Source organism: Gymnoscopelus braueri (assembly GCF_963280865.1).
Source record: "Gymnoscopelus braueri genome assembly, chromosome: 11".
Taxonomy (NCBI): Eukaryota; Metazoa; Chordata; class Actinopteri; order Myctophiformes; family Myctophidae; genus Gymnoscopelus; species Gymnoscopelus braueri.
This window is the reverse complement of record NC_137613.1, coordinates 25,651,732-25,676,731: the sequence shown is the minus strand read 5'-3', so window position 1 is coordinate 25,676,731 and position 25,000 is coordinate 25,651,732. Positions and strand designations below refer to the sequence as shown.

At 41.8% G+C, this 25,000-nt stretch overlaps 1 protein-coding gene across 3 annotated transcripts in view; it reads left to right on the top strand.

Annotated features, from left to right (window-relative positions):
- The window catches only part of adcy2b (adenylate cyclase 2b (brain)), a 61,815-nt gene that overhangs the window by 1,913 nt on the left and 34,902 nt on the right, over positions 1–25,000 (top strand). For all 3 annotated transcript variants that reach the window (XM_080443242.1, XM_080443241.1, XM_080443243.1), the window contains exons 2-4: positions 8,018–8,215; positions 17,196–17,357; positions 20,531–20,680. In XM_080443242.1, coding sequence (XP_080299368.1) covers positions 8,018–8,215; positions 17,196–17,357; positions 20,531–20,680 — 510 coding nt within the window. The remainder of the gene's footprint in view (positions 1–8,017; positions 8,216–17,195; positions 17,358–20,530; positions 20,681–25,000) is intronic.

The window sequence follows — 25,000 nt, the reverse complement described above, 5'->3', positions numbered from 1 at the left end:
TGTGTGTGTGTGTGTGTGTGTGTGTGTGTGTGTGTGTGTGTGTGTGTGTGTGTGTGTGTGTGTGGGGGTGTGTGTGTGTGTGTGTGTGTGTGTGTGCGTTTGTGTGGCAGTCAGTCAATTACATGCCTACAGTATGTTAACTAATGACATTTGGACAGTTTCATTGAGATTCATTGTACGTTGTAATTGTAATGGGAACATTGGAAATCTTTTAATTAGACTGAATAGAAGCCATCCATTTCTATGATTTACATCACTGAACATCAGTTACAGAAAGAAACATGTTTTATTTCTCTGTGTCCCATATCTCACCCTGGTACTTTCTATAATGTGATATTCTTATCTCCGACAGCCAAAGCCGGGGCGAGAGATTATATTGGTGTGTGTGTGTGTGTGTGTGTGTGTGTGTGTGTGTGTGTGTGTGTGTGTGTGTGTGTGTGTGTGTGTGTGTGTGTGTGTGTGTGTGTGTGTGTGTGTGTGTGTGTGTGTGAGATTCTGGAGCTAATCTCGCAAACTGCTGAGCCAATCAGCGGCAATACTTTTGCGCAGTCTGCCAGTATAGGACAAATATGTTTCCAATCTGTCAACTATGTCATTTCAAATGATTGTAAACGCAGACCTACCGTCCCTCTGGAGTACAATATGAAGGAGTGGCCCGTTCATACGTAATTCCTTCATACGTAAGAGTGTGCTATGTGTGACTTCACCGACTATTATCTTTAGTTTAGAGCTACAAGCTCTGCGCTTTTTTTCACACAGTTTTACAATTCCTCAGACAGACATATCGATCACATATTGATTGTAATATCTAACCTTATTAGGTGCTGTGATAAAGGGTACTGCACTCTAACAACAGGTACACAGCAGCCTTTTTATACTGCTACTCAGCCTAGTTAATTGATACCTGGAACGCATTTGTGTCACTTTAGATGTCTTTGGCTATTCAAAAATAGCAGATCTACAAGCTCGTAGCGCGGCACCGAGTGCCGCGCTACGAGCTTGTAGATCTGCTATTTTTGAAAAATCTTGAATTTATATTTTTTAGATTTTTTTTCAAAAAAATGTTAGGATTTAGATTTTTTTAAAGAATCGCCTCAGGTCTTAATGGGTTAAAATAAGTCCCAGACTGCAGCTTTAAAGTGGAAATCTAATCCCTGTGTCTGCTGGCATCCTCCAGTGTCTCTGCAGCGGTTGGGAAATGACCAGCTGAGAGCCTCATCATCACACAGTGGTGAAATCCTTCCCCAGAGAGCGCTACACAACACATGTTCCACTGCGCTGTTGGACTCCATTTGTCTTGGCTGAGAGGAAAAAAAACATTCCATGATGGAAGAAGAGCTGTTTTAATATTATCAGTTTTGTTGGAGTAAAAAAAAAAATTGCCTCACATTCACCGTCTGAAGTTTCCAAAATACATCCACTATGTATGAGCAACATAATTTCTGAGATAACGAACGGAAGTTAACTTTACAGGCTATCTTAACCACTTATTTCAAATGTAATTTATTCAGCGAATGCAAAGACCTTGATCCAAGCTGTTGCCTCCTGGTCATTTCGGCTTGGGGACTTGTGACTAGGATTCTAGGAGTCTCTTAGAATTTAGTCTGCTGGAAGGATCATTTGCTTCCCCAGGAAGCAACCTTCCCGAACCTGGGTACTGACGCAGGACGTGACGTGAGCGCTGATCCGTTGTCCACCCCTGTTTTAAAAAAATGTTCAAAATGGTTCAAAATAGACACATTTTCAGTTTGTAGATGAGGGTCTATTTTCACTATTTTTAGAAATGTTATGGAGATTTATTTGACTATTTTTCACCTATAATGACTATCCCAAAAGAGGGACGTCAGGTAGCAAAGTCTGTCTGTCTATCTGTCTGTCCGTGTGTTAGGCAGGGTGGGCATCCGGCTTCACTGATTGGTGGAGCTTTGTGTCATGTTTTGAGCCACTTTGTCAATATAAGTGCTACAATGGAACAAATAGTACGAGATCTGTGCTCGTGTGCGAAGGAAGCCGCAACAAACGAATCGGGTGACAGGTAGGCTACATCAGATATGTACCTGCAAGTAGGGGGCGTGAGAGTTGACGGGACAGGTCCATTTGGTTCCATTTGAGTTACAGACAAATACGGGTCCATTTGGAACCCCCTCAAGGAACCCTGACGGTCCCTGGACCCCACTTTGAGAACCTCTGCAGTACAGTGTGTGCCCTTTGGCCTGCTTTAATAGAGCGGGCTGTCATTGTCACGCTGGGAATGGTGCACCCAGAGACAGCTTGTTGATTATTGATGATTTCCATATCTAGCCTGAGAGCAGAGTGAGAAATATACGACTCTCACTGCTTAATGAATATTCAACAGGCTTCCAAACATGAAAAGTGCATATCCCGGATCGTGAATCATGATTGGCTACTCAAGGACTCCAATATGTCCACACACTCTGTGTGAATTGATGTAAAAAAAATAAAAAATAAACATGGTGTGTAGGAATATGTGAAAACTAAGCTACAGTTTAATCTCCCATTTCAGCGCTCTCTGTCTGTTGCTGTTTCTGTGTATCTGTCTGTTTATCTCTTCCACTGCTGGTTCGCCCCTGTTTCTGCTTAGCTCCCAGTATAATGGGTGGATAAGCCAGGCTTGAGTTAGAAGGGAAATAATTGTTGTGGTTGACAATGCAGTACATTAGGGCAGGCAGACAGGGTCCTCTCCCCGTCTCTCTGCCATGTCCGGGAAATGGCTTTAAATGGGCTTACATGGGTTTAAATGGGTTACAACCAGAAATGTGCAAAGTGCACGGTATGTGCAAAGTGCACGGTAAAAGCGAAAGTGCGGAAAGAGCAGTTGATTCAAGAGAAAAACTGAATGAAGTCAATGAATGTAGTGAATTTGTGTGTGTGTGTGCTTGTGTGTGCATGTCACATGTACACTAATCTGTGCATGTGTGTGTACATGTGGGAAACTTGGAGTGAATGACGTTGCCGTGAAGCTCAGGCGTGACACTTAGTTGTGCACAGTGGTGTAAAGTAACTAAGTACATGTACTTTAGTACTATTGTACTTTTACTCCACTACAATTATATGAAAACTTTAGTTACTAGTTACTTTGTAGATTTAGATTATTAACAACTTTTTTACTAACCACTTCAGCCCTACCGGTGTATATATTTTGGCCATTTGAAAATAGCCGATTTACAAGCTCACAATGCTTCTGGATGCGACGCATTGTGAGCTTGCAGATCGGCTGTTTTCAAAAGATTTTGAACTTGTGAAATGGGACATTCTGAATACGGGACTTCTACTTGTAACAGAGTATATCTACATTGCAGCATTGATACTTTTACTTAAGTAAAACAGGTGAGTACTTCTTCCATCACTGGTTTGTGCGTCATGTCTCATACCGGAAAATGGCCAATCTCGTGCTGAAATGCTGATCGACAAGCTCACAGCGCACTGTGGGCTTGTCATTGTCAGCATTTCAGTGCGAGACACCGGTCGCGCAACTACGTATTAATCCAAGCGTAATTTCCCCTGGCCCTGATAAACCTCCTGCTGTAGTGAACAACCTATACCGGGGTCTTTATCGCCGGTGTGGCTCTCAGCATCATTGCAGTCACGTATTTGTGTGAGTTTGCAGACTTGCTAACATCCTAATTGGGATTCAGTGTGTGCTCCGGGCTGACTGGACGGTTCCCCTGCATGGGTCCCCAGGGTTGGTCCAGCCAGGCTCTGAATAACACCATTAATACTCGTACCGACAGGGGTTGGAGGTGTACTATAGCAGAACAGTACAAGGGTAAAAGGGATATATTTTATATGGTTTATATGGTTTTCGGATTTTGTATGGCTCGTTATACTGCCATATACCACAAGGTTCTGTGTCCGTAGAATCAAATGGCTCCATTTGGGACTGTGTTTTATAGGCATGTTTTAAAAGATCTGCAGAACCCCTTTCAGTTCCAAGTAGAACCCTTTTCAGTCCAAAAACTTTTTTTCCACTTCCCGTTAGAGCCTTTTTAAGTTCAAGGAGAACCCTTTTCAGTTCCTTATAGAACCATTGTCAGTGCCTTATAGAATATTTTTCGTGTGTCCTATGAGTAAGGCACTGAAGTCCTAACTGCTCCCCATGAGCAGATTGGTGCCTTTCGTGGTGTCTTCCGCCGCGCGCGCGCGTGTGTGTGTGTGTGTGTGTGTGTGTGTGTGTGTGTGTGTGTGTGTGTGTGTGTGTGTGTGTGTGTGTGTGTGTGTGTGTGTGTGTGTGTGTGTGTGTGTGTGTGTGTGTGTGTGTGTGTGTGTGTGTGTGTGTGTGTGAGAGAGAGACTGAATGGGTGAATGTTATGCACACTGTTAAGCGCTTTTGAGAAAGGTGTTATGAAATGCAACCTTGACATTAATATCATTTATGGATAATACCAGTATAGAAACCTGAAAAGGTGTCTATTTTACTGAATAAAATGGTGGCCTTGCAATGGTGTTATACAGCAGTCAGCTCAATGTGATTCATCCGTACTTCAGAAGTAGTTCAGATGGTTCATGAGGGTGTTGAGCAGTATTAATTGTCTAAGATGTTTCACATTAAAAAGGGAGGCTTTAGTAATGGGTGCACATTTTAGCTCTGTGCTGAGGGACCGGGCCTATTTTACCTCTCATACTGTAAATCATGGTGATTTCACTTCTGTTCCATTATCCACAGTCGAAAGAGGGCAAAAAGAACAGGCACCGTGTGTGTGTGTGTGTGTGTGTGTGTGTGTGTGTGTGTGTGTGTGTGTGTGTGTGTGTGTGTGTGTGTGTGTGTGTGTGTGTGTGTGTGTGTGTGTGTGTGTGTGTGTGTGTGTGTGTGTGTGTGTGTGTGTGTGTGTGTGTGTGTGTTAAAAAAGTAAGGCCACGGGTGGCAAAAAATAGATACAATTGCAGAACTATAAGCTCACGTGTTGCGACATGACGCGTTTGTAGATGCTGCTATTTTTCAAAGTAAAAAAATGTAACCTTTTCAAAATGTGAATGAAAGAACAGAATTTTAGGTTAAATGTTGAATGTCTCCCCGGGACCCCAAATGACGTGCCTGATGTGAAGGTGTGTGGGTGCGTTTATGTGTGTATGTCAAAACGTTGCTGTCGAGTAGAAACCTCTTATCTCCATATTCTAACTTTCTGTATTTTCTCGTAAATTAACGCCCTACCTGATCATAGTACAGCGTCACACAAAAGCATCAAAAGTAGCAGATCACATGTCACACTCACGCGCACACACACACACACACACACACACACACACACACACACACACACACACACACACACACACACACACACACACACACACACACACACACACACACACACACACACACACACACACACAGAGGTCAGGGACAGGTTAGAGTTGAGGATGAAGGTGTCAGGGACATTAAAGTGAAAGTGACATTAAGTGAAATGTCACTTGTAATGTGAAAAAGTAACTTCTTAAAGGGCAAGACCACTTTGGTAGAGGTTTGGGTTGTGTAGTTACCTTGCCATGATATAAGCTCACGTGTTCCGACGTTACACGTTGTGAGTTTGCAGATGCTGCTATTTTAGCTATTTTTGAAAGTTAATAAATTTAACCTTTTCTAAATGTTTTCCTATAATGACCTATAATAACTTCCTATAATGTAGGGTTGCAGACAAGAAAATGTATTCATGTGCACTCAGTGCCAAACTAAAATCTGAGATCAGAACCTATTATCTCCTATTATCTAACCTTTTGTGTTTTTTCGTAATTGAACGCCCTACTTGTTCATACTACAGCGTCACACAAAAGCATCAAAAGTAGCAGATCCACAAGCTCAAAATGCGGCGAGCTTTGCGCTTGTAGATCTGCGACTTTTGCTGATTTTTGAATTGAAAGTAACAGTTTTGGACATACTGTATGAGGTTTCCACCCGACAGAGACGATAAGTAAAGTGAGATGCAAACCAAGTTGCCCGAAGTCACATGTCACACGCACGCACACACGGAAGCGCACACACACACACACACACACACACACACACCCACCCACCCCCACACACACACACACACACACACACACACACACACACACACACACACACACACACACACACACACACACACACACACACACACACACACACACACACACACACACACACACACACACACACACAGGTCAGGGACAGGTTAGAGTTGAGGGTGAAGGTGTCAGGGACATTGAAGTGGAAGTGACATTAAGTGAAATGTGCAGCTGTTCCACCCACAGTTAGCTGCAATAATTTAACATGTCAAAGACGGCAGAATCACATCTGACTAAAACTACATTCCATCTCTTACACGAGGTTGGCCTTCGGCTAATTGCCAAGAAAACCCAGGCTATCACCTATAACATCCTATCGGAACATCCGCCTATATCAACAACAGGAGGCACTGCTCTGAAGGAAGTGAAGGACTTCAAATACTTTGGGCTCATGGGTCAACTCAACCTTCGATCTGAAAGTGAGGAAGGCACTTCATGGAGGGCTCTGAATGGCATGGCCAGTGTATGGAACTCCAACCTCCCCAGACAAATCAAACTCAATTATTCTATGCCAGTGGTTCTCCAACCTTTTCATGTCAAGGACCCCCCAAATGATATGAATTTGGCCGCGGACCCTCACCCCCCCCCCCATTCAAAATATTTTGTTCCAGGGACCACCCCAGAAGCAAAGATTTTAGTTACAAATGTTCACTTTAACAAATATATGTATTCAAAGATTTGCACAAATTGTCACGATTTTTCAAAAATAGCAGATCTACAAGCTCATAGCGCCGTACTCTATGAGCTTGTAGCTTGTATATCTGCTATTTTTGAATAGCCAAAGACGTATAAAAGGTTAAAGCGGTTAAAGTATTGTGATGCTCTATTAACACATTTTGATGGGGACCCCCTGGAACCCCCCCCACGGACGGTCCCCGGATCCCACTTTGAGAACCAATGTTCTATGCAACGGTAGAGTCTGTTCTCCTATATGGCAGCGAATGCTGGACCCTGAAACCAACCCTGCAGAAGTCTCTAGACGGGTGCTACACCAGAATGTTGCGTGCAGTACTTAACATCAGCAAGAGTGAACCTGTCAACCAACAAGAATCTGTATGAGGGAATACCAAGGGTGAGCAAGAAAATAGCAGCCAGGAGAATGAGACTAGCATGACACATGCCAACGACATCAAGAACTGCCAGTCAGCAAATTGGTAGATAGAAATTGTAGAATATTCAGCAAGATAACAAATCTAACAAGATAGGACATTTTTGCGAAGAGATTAGGTGTAGAGGGGAAAAAAGGAGAGTGCCAAGTATAGACCCCTGGGGTCACTGCTGGTCATTGTGGTCAATTAAGTATTTATAGTGTTAAAGTGGCTAACATACAGTGAGAAATGAGAGAGAGAGAGATAGCTTCCAAGAGAGACAGATTTACAGAGAGAGAGAGAGAGAGATACAGGGAGAGAGAGAGAGAGAGATACAGAGAGAGGGAGAGAGCAGAGAGATCCAGAGATAGAGAGAGGGAGAGTTTTAGAGTGTGTGTTGACAAGTTGTAATTGCTGACTTTGACAGTGAGAGAACAGAAGTGACACTGTGGCACATTCTCTGGGCTCAGACTGTCTGTCTACCAATTTGTGTGCTGTCTGTTCTCTCTCTCTGTGTGTGGGTGTGCGTGTGCGCAAGCGTGTGTGTGTGTGCGACATTTTGAAAGTGGCTAAATGTGTCTGTGGGTTTTATAAATATTGAACCAATGAAAAGTATTACCAAGAGTTTGTGACTGAATAATAACTACATTGGATCCATTGGAATACAGGTTATTTTTTTCCCATTTCTTGAAAAGTAACAGGTTTGGACATTCAGTACAAGGTTTCAACCTGACAACGACGGTAATCAATAGATAACAAGTAAAACACTCTTCTCTTCTCTTCTCTTCTCTTCTCTTCTCTTCTCTTCTCTTCTCTTCTCTTCTCTTCTCTTCTCTTCTCTTCTCTTCTCTTCTCTTCTCCTCCAGGATATGGAAGACCACCTGGCATTTGTGATCACGGTCCCCACCACCCTCTTCCTCTTCCTGTCCATCTTCATCCTGGTCTGCATCGAATCCATCTTCAAGAGGATGCTCCGCCTCTTCTCTCTCCTTATATGGGCCTGCCTGGTCGCCATGGGATACCTGTTCATGTTCTCCGGAGGAATACTATGTCCCTGGGACCAGGTGTGTACACACGTGTGTGTGTGTGTGTGTGTGTTGTGTGTGTGTGTGTGTGTGTGTGTGTGTGTGTGTGTGTGTGTGTGTGTGTGTGTGTGTGTGTGTGTGTGTGTGTGTGTGTGTGTGTGTGTGTGTGTGTGTGTGTGTGTGTGTGTGTGTGTGTGTGTGTGTGTGTGTGTGTGTGTGTGTGTAATATTGTTAATCAGGCTTGAAGAGGGCTGCAGGTGACGTCATCAACAGACAGACATAATACTTTACTGTTCTCTGACTCATTCACACTCCGTCTACACACACACACACACACACACACACACACACACACACACACACACACACACACACACACACACACACACACACACACACACACACACACACACACAGGGCTCATCAGTGCCTCAGTCCTATACTTTCCCCTGTTAGCGGCTTGTCTCTCTCTATTAATCACACCACATTTTTCTCCGTCATCCCGCTGTTCTCTCATCCCTCTTGTCTTCTCTCCCCCTCTCCCCCCCGTTACATCCCCACGTTTCCCCCGCTCTCTCCTCCCCCTCCTCCCTTCCTTCCGTCTCTCATTGGCCGCCTCGGTCCCGTGTGGAGCAGGGATATTTTTATCTGGGGCCACCTGTGAGAGTGTTATCAGTCTGCATTATTAATCGCCCATTCTGCTCCCGGGCTTAATAGCCCCCATCTCCCCCCTGACATGATCTATCTGGATCCGTCCGTCCGTCCGTCCGTCCGTCCGTCCGTCCGTCCGTCCATCCATATTGGACTTGGACCGTTTTTGATTGATTGAATACTTTATTTTCTACTAAACGTCTTCTAATTCCTAACAGTTTTTTGAAAAAACCTATGTTGCTGCATCAGTGGTGCTCAAACATTTTCATGTCAAGGACCCCCAAAATTATATGTATTTAGCCGCGGACCCCCATCTCAAAATATTTTGTTCCAGGGACCCCCCAGGCGCAAAGATTTGAGTTACAAATGTTCGCTTTAAAAATATATATATTATTCAAAGATTTGCACACATTTTCACGATTAAAAAAAAATAGCAGATCTACAAGCACTACAAGCTTGTATATTTGCTATTTTTGAATAGCCAAAGAAATCTAAAATGACAGATGCGTTCCCGGTCTTAATGGGTTAACACGTTTGTTAACAGCACAGGTACAGTCAAAGGTTATGCTAAAAGGATAACACAAAAAAAGCCCCAGGAGCTTGTTTCCATTATGGTCCATTGTACTCAATTCATCAGTAATGCATATCATACAAATGCACTACAATGCAATACATATCAGTAAAAATCTCGGTAGCATCAACAGGTATATTTACAGAGAACTATATTTACTTCCATACATCCATCCATCCAGCCATCTTTCTTACAGAAGTGGTTCTCAAAGTGGGGAATAGCCAATCTACAAGATCATAGCTACAAGCTTGTGTGCTTGTATCTGTGGTGTCTGTCTGTCCTCATTTCACATTCATTCAGTAGTATGTAATGACAGAAAGTCATCCTCTTCACTCTGCAGGTAGTTAGTAAAGGCAGAGAGGGATTTTGGAAAGCACAGAAATAAACAGGGGGGGAGAGAGTAGGAAATCAGCAGAGCGGAGCGGTACACAGCAGTACAACTAGCTCTCCCGCAGCAGGCTGCATTGATTGTGATTACTGAGAGCCATGTGTTACCAGATTTTGCGAGAGAAATCAGCAACTGGGTCTATGAAAACAAGGCCAAAATAAGCGACAGTAGGCCACATGAGCATTTTAAACCTATATGCATCAACTATTTGAAAATAGCCGATCTACAATCTACAGTTTGATATACAACTTGGGTGGTTAGAGCAGGTTACTGCGTTCAGACTGAGATGCATCTTTAGAATTTTCAGAATCTCGAATGTCAATTTCAGTAAATATGGTAGCTGGCAACCACAAACTGAACAGTGTAGCAATCATACATGTATAATACCACTGTATAATTGTGTGATTAATCTAATAACGGTGTGGCAGCTAGTGTCCCTCTCCAATCTGTAGCTATGAATAGTAAGTTACTATATGTGCCTTTTGTGAATGAAACCACACAAATCACAATGTGGTGTGCAGTTGCACTATATACTATTCAAACACTAGAGAATAAAAGTGAGTTTTGAGCCTGGACTTAAACGGTTCATAGAGGGAGCAGCTTTGGTAGGGAGGGGAATGCTGTTCCACAGTCTACAGGAGGGGTTCCCAAGCTTTTTTCAGCTGAGACCCAAAAGATATATTTGTTGTTTCACCGTGACCCAAAACTAAAAAAAGAAAGAATAAAGAATTAATAACTTAAGCCCTGTTTCAAAAATAGTGAAAATAGCCGATCTACAAGCATTGTACCAGGAATTCTTTTGAATAATGTTTTATTTTATTTTTCTTTCTGAAAAGAATAAAAGATCTAAATGGGTCCCGATCCATTGTTGGGAAACACTTAGTCTAACAAAGTGTAGAGGCTGCGACAGCAAAGTCACGGTCACCCCTGAGAGATTAAGTTTACAATGCGGAACAAACAGAAGCCTCAAGTCAGCTGACCTGAGGGACCTCTTGCAGAATGCAGACAGAATGAGGATAGTTAGAATATCTGTCATATAGGATGGACAGCATTTATGGCTCTATAAACAAACAGGAGAACCTTAAAAACATTTCTAAACCATACTGGCAGCCAGTGGGGAGAGGCCAGGATAGGGTCTAATATGGTCCCTCTTCCGAGTAGCTGTCAAGAGCCTGGCTGCGGGGACAGGGACATTAAGATTCACCGCTGCAGAGTGGCCGGCTAGCGGACCAGACCAGGTGACACACCTGAAATTGGAACTGCCACTCTCAATTCCCTTAATCTACAAAACAATGTGAGGCCCATATAACACTAATTGACTCTATCCTCCATATTTGGAAAGCGGGTGGTAGGGGGGTAGGGAGTCATAGCATGAGCAGAAAAGCGTGTTGGAAAAGCAAATTTAGGAACTTTACAGCCGAGGCAGAATATTAGGTGTGCAACAGTTAATCTAACTAATAGATTTAATTGATTATAAAGAATAATTGATTTGAAATAAAATACTAGATTTTCAAATGTAACGAAAATAGCACATAGCAATGCATTGTCAATCAATCAATCAAGCTTTATTTATATAGCATAATTTAGACTACATAAAGTAGAGATGCATATAAATACATAAAAATGCATTTAAATAATAATAATAATTTAAAAGAACAAGTAAAGCAGGAAGAGAAATGCAGCAATGCTAAAAAGATGTGTCTTAAGATTTCTTTTAAAATGTGTCCACAGATTCAGAGACCCACAGAACCCCCGGCAGGCTGTTCCAAAGCGTAATAGCTAAAAGCTGCTTCTCCATACTTTCGTGTATTAGTCTAGGAGACCAGCGCTAGAGGATCTAAGGGCCTGCCGGGCACATACTTAGGAAGCATTGCTGACAAGTAGGCAGGTGCATTCCCAATTTCCCATTTAATGATTGTGCAGGGACTATAAACTAGGCGTAATGTGTGCTCTCGGTTTGGTCTTGGTCAACACATGTGCTGCTGCATTGTGGACAAGTTGTTACCGACCTATTGTTTTTTTTTGTAGACCAGACAGGAGAGCATTACAGTAGTGAAGCCTGCTAGTGATAAAACAATGTATTCGTTTCTCAGTGTCAGCCTGGGAGAGAAACGGTCGGACTTGGCAATGTTTCTTATTTGGTAAAATGATAATTTTGTGACATTTCTGATGCCTCCATGTTCAAGTCGGAGTCAAAAATGACACCCAGGTTTTTTACTTGATCCTTGGTGTGAAGTGCCCTGGATTGTAGGTGAGCTGACAATTTATTTTCTTTGCCCCAAAAAGAAGAATTTAGTTTTTTCCTTCATTTAAGGAATGTTTCTGACATGCATGCTTTTATGTCGGTGATATAGTTGACTAGGGTGTCAATTTGGCTAAGATCATCTGGGGATATGGATATATATAATTGGATGTCAGCATAACTATCTAAGTGTATATTGTGTTTTCTGGTAACTGAGCCAAGTGGTAGCATGTATAAGTTGAAGAGAATGCGGCCCAAGATGGAGCCCTGAGGGACACCACATGTCAGCTCAACTCTGTCAGAGGAGCAGTCTCCAAATGTCATTAGGAATTCACGACCAGTTAGGTACGACCTGAGCCACTCGAGAACTGTGCCGGAAAGACCAACACAGTTCTCAAATCTGTCCAAAAGATATCGTAATCCACTGTGTCAAACGCTATTCTTGTGAGTGGCTATTTTAGCTATTCTTGGATGACACTGTGGTAAGTCAAAGTATAAAATATGGCTTATTGGGAGTCTACAAGTCCTAGGGATTCTAGGACTTTTTTCTTTTTTTTATGCGCTTGATTTTTCAATTAATTGAAAAAATTATCAATAGAATAATTGCTAAAATAATCGATAGTTGCAGCCCTACAGAATTATTTGGACGTTTTGGAATATTCCAGCCATCATGTTAGCGTCCTCCCCTGTATTATGCTGTTCCCCCTCGCAACTGAAGCCTGGAAGGTCTAGCCCTGGCAGCATCATCTCTTTCCCTTTTTGTCAACACTAGCAATTGTCTATTTTAGGATCATGGACTGTCATGTTTTTCAGCATCAGGCAGCATCATCACCTCGGCAAACTAAAGCGCTATATCCCTGCAGTATTTTGAGCCAGCATTTATTTTTTATCCCAAAGCTTGCTTCTTTTGTGGATACAGTTTTAAGCCAGCCGTTAAATCAGTCACACAAAAAAAAACAGTTTGTAAAAGGCTTCACCCTGGCATTCCTATTTTGGGCTTGTTGTTATGGGTAAAAATCTTCTAACAAGGTGTTGTGATACGTCAATGTGCATTAAGTGGTTATGCTTCACTAGATTTAAATAGAGAAGAACACTGCACACTCAATTTAGCTCCATTTAGAACCTACAGTATGAACCTATGAACCTATTGCAATTAGGGCAGCCGAAATGGCCGTTCTTTCAGAGTCTGATGAACTGTCCAGAATAGCAGAGAACATCCTAATCGAATGACGGAGTATGTGAAAACTCTAATTTCTTCTTCTTCTTCTTCTATTTCTTCTTTTTCTATCTTCTTCTGTTTCTGTCTTCATTGATTTTTATTGGCGGGTTATGCCAGTGAAACACATGCCACCACCTAGTGGAGTAAGTAGATAGATAGATAAATAAATAAAAACTACTTATGGTCCTACTAAATTATATTCTAGAAGCCTTTTATCCTTCAGAAAAGATAGCAATTTCTAAACACTCCCTTCATATCCCAACACTGTAGCTAGGTCAAAGCCAGAGCCACCCTCCCTTCTGCTCCCTTCACTTGTCTCTGTGTACTATATCGGGGCCATTCAAACAGGACATGCTGAACTGTTTCTTCAGCTGAACATCACATGCTATCAGGCATAAAGGCCAGTAAGTAGGCAGATGGTGCTACATTGAGGGTACTGTATTATTCTATATTTTAATCTTGCGGCCAGTACCAGCATCTCACAAAGACTTGTGCGTTTTGTGAGATGTGCGTTTACCTTTTCTTTTCTCTCTCTCTCAATTTTTAGGATAATTCTTTTCTCCTTTTTCTTTTTTCTACCTCATCTCTGTTCCCACTTGGAAGATGGTCTATACAGGGGACAGGTGTTGATTATGTGGTCGGCAGTCTGCTCAAGCTGCTAAAACCCTATCGATGTTTTGATTTACATCCACTCCAAATGGATGACCTAGCACACCTGTGGAGGAAAAACACATTGACAATTAAGCATGTTGGATGTAGCTTATTCCCCTTGGCTCCGAGGCCCAGGACAGTCCATTGATATGCATAGCCACAGATTAAGGAGCTGGAGGTTGACACAGTGGAACGAAGTGAATGGTAAAAGCAATGTGCAAGTGTGTGTTTAGATCAGGGTTTATGATTGATTGATTGATTGATTGAGTACTCTAATAAGTTTGAAAACAGTACGCCAGTACAGTTTAAAAAAAAGGCTATGCTAAAAGGATAACACAAAAAACCCTGGGGGCTTTGTTTCCATTGTGGTCCATTGTACTTAATTCATTATCAAGGCGTGAGGTAATGGTGTCAGTGGATAGATAAATGGATGGATAAGAAGATTGACTGGACATGTGTCACATATTTCAATGCCTTACTGAATGTGTGTGTGTGTGTGTGTGCGTGTGCGTGTGCGTGTGCGTGTGTGTGTGTGTGTGTGTGTGTGTGTGTGTGTGTGTGTGTGTGTGTGTGTGTGTGTGTGTGTGTGTGTGTGTGTGTGTGTGTAGGGTCCACAATCAAGACACAATCCCACTAACCCGTCTGTACTGGAACAGGTGACACCTGAAACTGTACCGCTCTTAACCCTCAAACCAGTAATTGCCTGTTTTGGCAATTAGTGTGCTAATTGCCTCTTTGCTCCATATTTTGGGGCAGTGGGGTCATAGCATGATCTATCTGTGCTGCCAGCCACCATGTCAGCAGCATCCCTCCTTGTATTACAGTACTGTATGTTGTTTCCCTAGCAACCGAAACCAGAAAGTTCTACGACTGCCAGTGTAACATGGTTAATATTGTTTCCACATGCCATTGTACCGGAGGTGTACAGTATACAGTATATATATGAATTTCTTTCTATTAGTGATAGACCGGTCAGGAGTTTTTAATACTCGACCCACCCGACGCATTATGAGAGACCGACCCGCCAAGCCTGACCTGATAAACCTGCGGTGTTGCTAGGCAGATTTATTGAGCTATTAGAGGAAGATTACAGAGTGGGCATTGTCTGGCGTTCAGAAGACAGTATAAAACACTTTAGTCCTCTCCGAACTTTGTTCGGCATCGGATAGCCCTTCCAAAAAAATACAAAAAAGTTCTTGTTTGGTTGGAGTATGTTGCAGCCATTATCATTTTCTTTGTGACTGAATCAGAAACCACACTCTCTAACCTCCCTGCACTGGAAGTTAAAACATTCTCTCTGGCAGGAATCATTTCTCCATAGTTGTCCAACCCATGCCAGTGTTTTCCTGATGTCCCATCCTCACAGACATTGATCCTGCACATCTTAACTTTGAACCAGAAAATAAAAAATAATAGGCCAGGTTCTCAAACTTCTTCAGGTCAAGTTAAGTACCCCAAAATGTATATGTACGTATTTGGTGGCGGACCGGCTGAAAGATTTTGTGTACGAAAAGTTCTAAATTATTAAAAAATAGCAGATGTACAAGCTCACAGTGCTCAGCACCTAGGACATCACACAAGATGCATCGGTTGGTCAATGGTTCAGCACCACCACTAATGGACAGCGACAAGCAATGCGTGTTGGGACCCAGCAGCACACTTCTCGATTATTCAATTAATCGAAAAAGTTATTGATTGAATAATCGCTAGTTAGAAGCTACGAAAATAATCATTAGTTGTAGCCCTAATCAGAATCAACCAACTCAACAGGGAATCCTGGTTTACAAATAATTACAATTAACGATTGTTGTTGTTGTTGTTGTTTTGGCATTGAACATTGGAACGTATAATACATTACATTTCTGTTTTGTAAACAAAGGTTTGAAAACAAAATATCTCATCAAAATCTAATCAAAATGAATAATTTACCACCATATGGCTAAAACAGGCCATATTTAATGCATTTATACTTCAAATTTTGTTAATTATAAAAAAGATGCTTGAAAATGTATGAACATTTTTCAACAGATACATATTACATGGATGGTGAAGATCTCTCCTCAATCCGGCAAGTGATATGAGAGAACAAATTAGAATACATTTGTACCTAAATTAGAATGTACACAGTAAAATCTTCTGTTAATTTATCCATTTGTAACTCTGAGAGTGCACAAATTTAACCAAATGGACCCATACGGGTCCATTTGTACACGCTCAGAGTTAAGTTAACACTCAAGGATTTGTGAGTGTTTGAACGCGACAGAGACAGGAAACAAACAGACAGACAAAGTGACGGCCAGGAAGGTCAGGGCTCATCTGAGGAATGCCAGTTTGGCACCATGTGACCCTGTCATTGGCCACCATAACAGGAAGGGGAGGGCTGACAGCAAGAGGAAACAGGAAGTAGACAGGGGACAGCGGCACTGACATGGCGCACGCGATGAAGGTATCTACATACGCAGCAAAGGTCAGATGTCAAGGTTTTCCTTTTTTTTCAGATTATCAGGAAAAAAAGAGGGGAGACCGAATGACCAGTAAAGAAAACATGTAAATAAGACATCCTGTAAGATTGTACAGTTTGAGTCTAGTCCAGGTCGTGTCAGGGCGCGAGGAAACTGGGTGGCTTGCATGGTTTGAGTTTAGTCAGGTTTGAGTTTAGTCCAGGCCGCGTGAGGGTGCGAGGAAACTGGGGGGGCTTCGCATTTCTTAAGTATACAGTGCAACTTTACGCATTTGTGGCACCCCCTATGGGTAGAAGTGAAATCGCTTTTGTAGGTGCGCTCTAAGATTACCGAAGTCCTGACGTCACTCCTACTACCCCTGGGTCACAGAGTTATGTTCCCTCAACATGCAATTCCATTTTGGGGTTAATTGGATGCTAATGTATGGCGTTTTTTATTATTATTTAGTTCTAAGAATTTGGCCCCACCCACACATTAAAGCATATTACAGGCTAACAGTATGGAGTATCAAAACCTTGTTTGACGGAAATTGTCACATGACTCACAATACCCTTTGTATACCAATAATTTTTTTTAACGGTGCCAAATTGCAACAAGTTATATCAAGACACTTTACATACAGTATAGAGCATTGACCTGACATTGTCCCATGATCCCGAGCAAGCATTTTGGCAACGAAAACCCCCCCTTAACTGGATGAAACGTCGGGCAGACCCAGGCTCTAGGGTGGGCGGCCATCTGCCTATATAGCCTCCTCTCTGTTCCTGAGCTCTCCTGCTGTGGCTGGAGTGAGACCTTTTAACCACAATAATCGTCATTTTCCTGTGTGTTGCAGGTGTCCTTCTTCCTGTTCATCGTGTTCGTGGTGTACACCATGCTGCCCTTCTCCATGAGAGGAGCGGTCGTGGCCAGCGTCATCACCTGCCTGTCCCACACCGTCACTCTGACCGTCTGTCTGGCCTCCACTGCCCTGGAGCTGGAACCCCTGGTCTGGCAGGTAAGGCAAAAAAAAAATATTACTGTTCAGGATTCAAATTCAAAATAGCTAAAAATAGCAGATCTACCAACTCAAAACGCTTTGCATTGCAACATGTTTTGAGCTTATAGATCTGCTATTTTTTACACTTTTGTGTGGCAATGTTGTATGATCAAGTAGGGCATTCATTTATTTTAAAAAAATAAGTAAAATATGGAGATAAGAGGTTTCTGCCCGACAGCAACGTTATACATCACTTAATGACAAAAACTGCTTTTCAAGCTAACAATGTGCCACATAACAAAATATCCTAAATTCATCTGTAAAGAGCGACAACACAGACAGTGCTCCTCCAATAAAAACAGCAGTTATAAGACATGGTCTTATGTGCCTAGACATGGTCTTATAAACTGCATTACTTCCCTGTGGATCTCTGATGTGATGTTGACCAAGTCTAGCCCAAATATGGAGGGACGGGAAGACGGTGGATCTGAGATTATGAATTCACAAAATGTGAAAAATACTTACACTGTGTGAAAAATATTCAGGGATTTACCTCCTTGGCACAGAAATGTGTCTCTGTTTGGTCCAACAGCTTGCGAGATTATCCGCAGACAGTCAGATACCATACCCTTATTGAGATGAGATTTATGCATCAAAAGGTCTTTAAAACATAGAGCAGTTTACCGGAACATCAGCTTCAAAATGCTTCCGTTTTGTGCCAGTGAATTGTATCTACAAAGGGAGTTTGCCTTCCAAAATATATATTTATTTATGAGCACCAAATGTCTTGGAACGAAATGTCTTGGCTGGCCCATTTTCTTGAGTCAGCCTTTTATGTTCAAAAACATGTTTGTCTTGTGGACACATTTTGAACCAAGCCTTTTAATGTAGCTGAGTCACCCAAACAGCTTTTGATTTAACAGCCAATACTGAAAGGTTAAGCTCCACTAGAAGCCACTACAACCTTACACCCACAGAAAGTAAACTGTACTGCTTACAAGGCCATGGGCAGTAGACTGCCCATGGCCCCCCCCAAGACAATCTCACACAACGAGCTAGGAAAAGATTCAGGTTGGGGTTAGGATTAGGCATGTAGAGATTTAGGGGTTAGCGTTAGAGTTACTCATACTTAGTTTCGTGCTGGTGTTGCACACTAGGGATGGGACGATATGAAAATTACATGTCACGATTATTGTGCCCAAAAATAATTGCGATTAACGATATCGCAATTAAAAATGTCAACATTTTCTTTAAACAATTTCTACAAGCTCACACCACGTTGCAATGCCTTGTAGATCTGCTGTTTTTGGCGAATCGATTTGTGTTGAGTGAGATAAGAGCGTACCAAATGCCCTCTTTACATATCTGTTTTATCAAGTATAGAGGGTTTACAGTAAGTGGTACTGAATTTGCAGCTCAACAAAAGCAAATTCATCCTAGCGTATGACGGAGGACAATTTCACGATGAATTAAAATCTCTGCTATACCATTATTGTGAGCAGCTTTTTATCACGATAAACGATAATAACGATTATCGTCCCATCCCTATTGCACACACTATTGCACATGTCCTCATAAGTACAGTAATGTACAAAGTCATTGTAATCTTTGTAGTAATACAAAGATTACAATTCAAAACGTTCAGTCAAAGTGACGTCCGTCTTAAGTTACATGTTATCGGTTTGTGTATTTTGGCTGGATTCATAGTCTTTGTGTTGCATTGATGCAAGACGTGTCGACCTCCATCTGCATCACACCATTAAAGCATCAAGTGGCTATTCATTACATGAATAGCCACTTGATACACCCACCCACTACACATTTTGTAATGGCTGTTAACTGAAACGTCAATAGGTGTTTATTCCAAGTCTGGACAGAATTTATAAATGCACTCCCAGCTCCACAAGTTGTAGGACTAAGAACTTCACGCACATTTAAGCATCGTAAGTGCTAAGTCAAAACTGCTCTCTTTGTAATACTTTTTTTATTAATGTTACAGATGCTGCTACATTGTTTAAGGAATTGTTAATGTACCTGTAGACAAGATGTCACAATAAAGACCACCTTGAACATTACAGTACATTCACTGTATACAGTATGATGACTTATTTGTGTGACGAACGTGCATTCATGAATTCTGCCCAGTGTTGAATAAACAGCTATTGACGTTTCAATTAACACCCATTACAAAATGTGTTGTGGGTGTATCAAGTGGCTATTCATTGAATGCATTTGTTCCCAACCTATTCTGGATCAGGGCCCACTTGAAAATCTTGCTTAAATTGTAAATTGTAAAGAGTCAATTTGTCTTTATCACTTCTCTTCACTCACTGCCTCTTTCCTTTAAAAAGAAATATATATACATGTTTGGCTTTTTATGCCTTTATTTAGAGAGGGATAGGGAAAGTAGGCTGACAGGAAATGGGGAGAAAGATGGGGGGGGGGGGTGACACGCAGTAAAGGTCGTCGATAACGGGAGTCGAACCCGCGACACGCTGTCAGGCTGGCATTGCAGCCTAGGATGCCTGGACCGCCACGCTACGGCCCAGGCCACTGCCTTTTTCCATGATTGTCCATCTGAAAAACAAGACAGTCTAATCTACTCTCTATTAGCTGCAGCCACATACACACATGCATGCACACAGAAAAATGCACACACACACACAACGTGGAAAAACACATTGACAATTAGGCATGTTAGATAGATTAAGCTCATTCGCCTTGGCTCCGAGGCCCAGGGGCCAGGGCAGTCCATTGATATGCATGGCCACAGTTTAAGGAGCTTGAGGTTGACACAGTGGACCAAGTGAATGGAACAGCAGGTTCAAGTGCGTGTTTAGATCAGGGTGTTTGAGGTAATGGTGTCAGTGGGCAGATACATGGATAAGAAGATTGACTGGACATGTCATCACTTCCTGATATCAATGACACACACACACACACACACACACACACACGCACACACACACACACACACACACACACACACACACACACACACACACACACACACACACACACACACACACACATGTGAATGTGAAGTGATATTTCTACCAGTGATTGATAGAATATGACCTTCTCACATGGTTTGAAAAGAAAAAGTGAACTGACTACGCAGAAATTTGTTTGGTCAAAGTTCCGAGAAATGTATATTTGTTGAGTTGTGTATCTTTATGTGTATGTGACAGATCTTAGCAAACGTGATCATCTTTACCTGTGGTAACCTGGCCGGGGCCTACCACAAACACCTGATGGATCTGGCACTGAGACAGACCTACCAGGACACCTGCAACTGCATCAAATCCCCCATCAAACTAGAGTTTGAGAAGCACCAACAGGTACTGTATATATACGCACGCACGCACGCACGCACGCACGCACGCACGCACGCACGCACGCACGCACGCACGCACGCACAGATACACATATACTGTATATACTGTTCATTTAAAAACACATGCAGGATTGGACAGGGTTTTCACCCCATTTGGTTTGTCTGTGTGGTTGCGATTTATTTTATTGAATGTTTTTATTTAACCTTGATTTCACCAGGACAGGCATCATGGAGATTACAATTCTTTTTTTTTTTTGGGAGAACTTCATAATTAAAATCAGTTACAAACAGAAAACGCATACCAGATACAAATAATAAGAAATAAATCACATTTCAAAACTTAAATTAAAAATACTGACGTATTAAAACTTGCTTACACCAATATACTTTGTTGTACAACAAATAGTGAAAATAGCCATCTATAATCTCACAAGGTGTGAGAATATGACTATTCGTGCTATTTTTGATGCTTTGCCTAAAATGGCATGCCCAAATTCAGGCTGCCAGGTTGAAATTAATTTAAGGAGTCTACTGTAAGTCCTACATTTTTAGAATTAGCTAAATTAATTCATTTAGTTTCAAGTAATTTTGCAATATGTATTCCATGCCAAGGGTACAGAATACACTAAAACGCCTTTCCCAATTTCCCTACAGGCATTTGGGACAGAAATCATAAACACGTCCTGAAAACTCAAACAATATTGTCCAGCAGTTTAAAAAGAGAAAAAAAATCATCAGTCAGTGATAGATAGGTGCTCTTTGGTGATATAGGTAGGAACATATGAACAAAAAAGGGTTTTCAAAGAAGTACTGCATGCTTAACTCCCAAATGGTGTGGACTGCAGACTTGCAAAGAAAATAATTCCAAGGCACTCCGTCTTTGATGAAAACATATACTGTATATGATTTATTTTGAGCAAGGCAACAAATTGACCACCGCGTATCGACCGATCTTCATCAGGGTCTGTATAGGCATATGGGAGTTAAGCAGTACCCTTTTTTGTTAATATTGTCCAGCAATTCCCCCTTTCATAAAAACACATACATAATATAAGAGCAGTTTGTTTTTTACTTTTGGTTTCAAACTAAGCTCAAGCTCAGGCTCACGATAAAGGTCAAGATGTGTCTGCTAGCAGAATAACTCAAGAGCAGATTGACATGTTTTCATGAAACTTTGTGAGAAATGATCAAGTATGAAGAAGAGATTATTCACTTTTGGGTCTAAAAGGTCAAAAGTCAAGGTCACAAAGAAGTTCAAGGTACAAATCGAGAATGGGTGATTTTATTGAAACGTGGTGGTAAATATCAGTAGGCTGCCCTGAAGAGATTATATGTTTTGGGTTGGGATTTATTTGGTTTCACATCGATAGAATAATCACTAAGAAAATAGTACATAGCTCAAGCCCTACAATTTATAGCAATTTCCTTGTTTGTGGGCAGATGGAGATTACTTTCTTGTAGAATTTATTCTTGCAGTGAAATTGTTATTAAGGCCGTTTTAATTGTCTATGATTTTCATGTTGCCATTGTAATGCAAGGCCATGCTTTACTGTTATTTTAGAACAGCCACAAACAATAGCAAAAACACAAAAACCCCTAATTAGCAGAAAAACCCTAGGGCATTAGCCCTTTGGGCTTGAACCCCTAATTAACTTCCCTTGCACGCGCGCGCGTGTGCGTGTGTGTGTGTGTGTGTGTGTGTGTGTGTGTGTGTGTGTGTGTGTGTGTGTGTGTGTGTGTGTGTGTGTGTGTGTGTGTGTGTGTGTGTGTGTGTGTGTGTGTGTGTGTGTGTGTGCGCGCGCGCGTGTGTGTGAATAATTTGTGGAAGCACCAATAGTCATCCTATTGTCACAATAATAGATATTTAGGTATTTAATTAAAGGTAACGTGATATTTGATTTTGTCCAATAACGCGTATATGATGTATGATGTATTGATCGAACACGTTCAGTGGTTTCCAAAGTAGGGTCCAGGGATCCTCAGGGTTCCGGGGGTTCCAAATGAAACCTTTAAATTCGTCCTTGAAATTAAAAAAGTTTCAGAACCGCAAGTTCATCACATTCATAAAGAGAGCTGTTTCCTTGTGGTCTATTATACCCTGGATTGTTTATAGTAGAGTTTTTGTAGTGATTTTGTAGTCATTACTGAGTAAGTATGGCTGAAGTTTGAAGTGGAGAATTCTATTCTTAGAATTCCTCTCCCCTTCTGGCTAATTTGCGGCTGTGTTTTAGGAAATGAGCCTGCAGTGTGTGAACAATATAATGACCCCTCTCTGCTGTGAACTGCATTTATGACTCACACACACCCCTTCAGGCCACCGTTCAGTCACACTGCATACACACATGTCGCATGCACAAAGACACACGCACACACTTATGTACGCTCACACACACACACACACACACACACACACACACACACACACACACACACACACACACACACACACACACACACACACACACACACACACACACACACACACACACACACACACACACACACACACACACACACACACGCACGCACACAGCTGGAATACAGGCAGGGGGCTGGCTTAATGGAACAGAGGCAGCGTGTGCCCATTTACAAAACCGATGACAAAAACAGAAATATCCACACACCAAACAGCTGCCATAATTTGCAACTGTGGTAATGTTTCTCTTCCTCAGACTTATACAGTAGACCAAAACACCATATGGTCCCAAACTCCACGTGATTAATCTGCTGCATGCAGTCATCAGTCAAATTGTAGCAAACAATGAATTCCACATTTCACATACGTATATGGATTTTATACTTGTAATTTTTCGTTTTGTTTTTTAAACACCGTTTATACAGCTCATAAATCCACAATAGTTTGTACTCCAAAATTATGCAAGATGAATAGCTGTCATAAATACTACAGTATCTATCAGAGGATCATCTATTTATCTAATATTTTTGACATATGAAAATGTAACACCATATGCAAAAACACAACATTTACAACATGGAATATAGTATAAATTGCAAAACCAGTAACCTTGTTAGATGGTATGATATGTTAACCATATTCTACATGTTAGAGACATAGGTATTCATTCACAAGAATGTAATTCTTAAGAATGGTGTAATTCACAGGAATGGTCTGAAATCCTCAATAACCATACTTAAGCCCTGTATATTTTGTCGTGACAAATAGAGCAAATAATAAAAGCAATTTACAGCTTTGGCATTAAGCAGACACTCTTATCCAGAGCGACTTACAAATGTCAAATCTGAGTAAGCAGAGTGCCTCAGAGAAACTAGGACACCAAGTAAACAATGAACCTAGCATCTGTCTAAACCAGGGGCGTAGCCACGGGTGGGCATAGGTAGGCCTGGGCCCACCCATTTGGTTTTTCTGCCCACCCAAAAAAATGTAATAAAATAAAAAATAATAATGTGTGTTTTGGTGGGGGGGTTTTTCTTCCGTGGGTTGACCCGCTTCGCTCGCCCCTCAATAATTGCGTCGTAATCTATAACCCGTCCGCCCGCCCCGCGGTTCAACCCGCGGGACCTGCAGGTTACGGGCCGGCCCACGCATCACTAACGTGGACAATTGGGAGTGAGTCTGCAGTTCTGACTACAATGTGAAGTTTATTCCACAGTTTGGGAGCCAGGAGGGAGAAGAGTCTAGCCGCTCTATTCTGTGGCAGTTTTCTCCCCCTCTAAACCACGTTAAATCCGGATAATTTAGCTGCGCCGCCCCAATAGGTTATTCTAGCACCTGCTCTACCCGTCACCATTATGCCGACACCGTTATTTGCGTATGGAGGTGTGCCCGTGGGCGTGTTGTTGCTATATCCCCCACATTGCAATTCTACAGACACACATGGGTACGGGTTTCGGGGGGGGGATAGTGGAATCTAATACCACCCGCTGGTTTATAAAATCACCCGTCAAGTGCACACAGACACTACAATGGCTTTGTGCGTTGGACCATGAGCCGTGTTGCCAGCCTTGGCGAGAAATCAGCAACCGCAGTCCGCAGGTCTATGAAAACAAAAAGAAGGAACTATAAGGCCACATGAGCACTTCAAACTACTAACTAGAGCTTTCATATCCCCTAAATATTTCAGCCCGGCTCGACTAATAATTGACAAATTAGACCCAGCCCAGCCCGTCAGTCATTTTTCTAAAGAAGCCTTATTTCTCATTAAATCTTGGTAATTCGTTAATTCTTCCAACAGTCTATATTTTATTTAAAAAACAGCTTGGAGCAAATAGGGCTATATAAATATATACACTGCCCCATAACCATTTTAAAAATGATTATGGTTATTCTATGAAATATATGTTT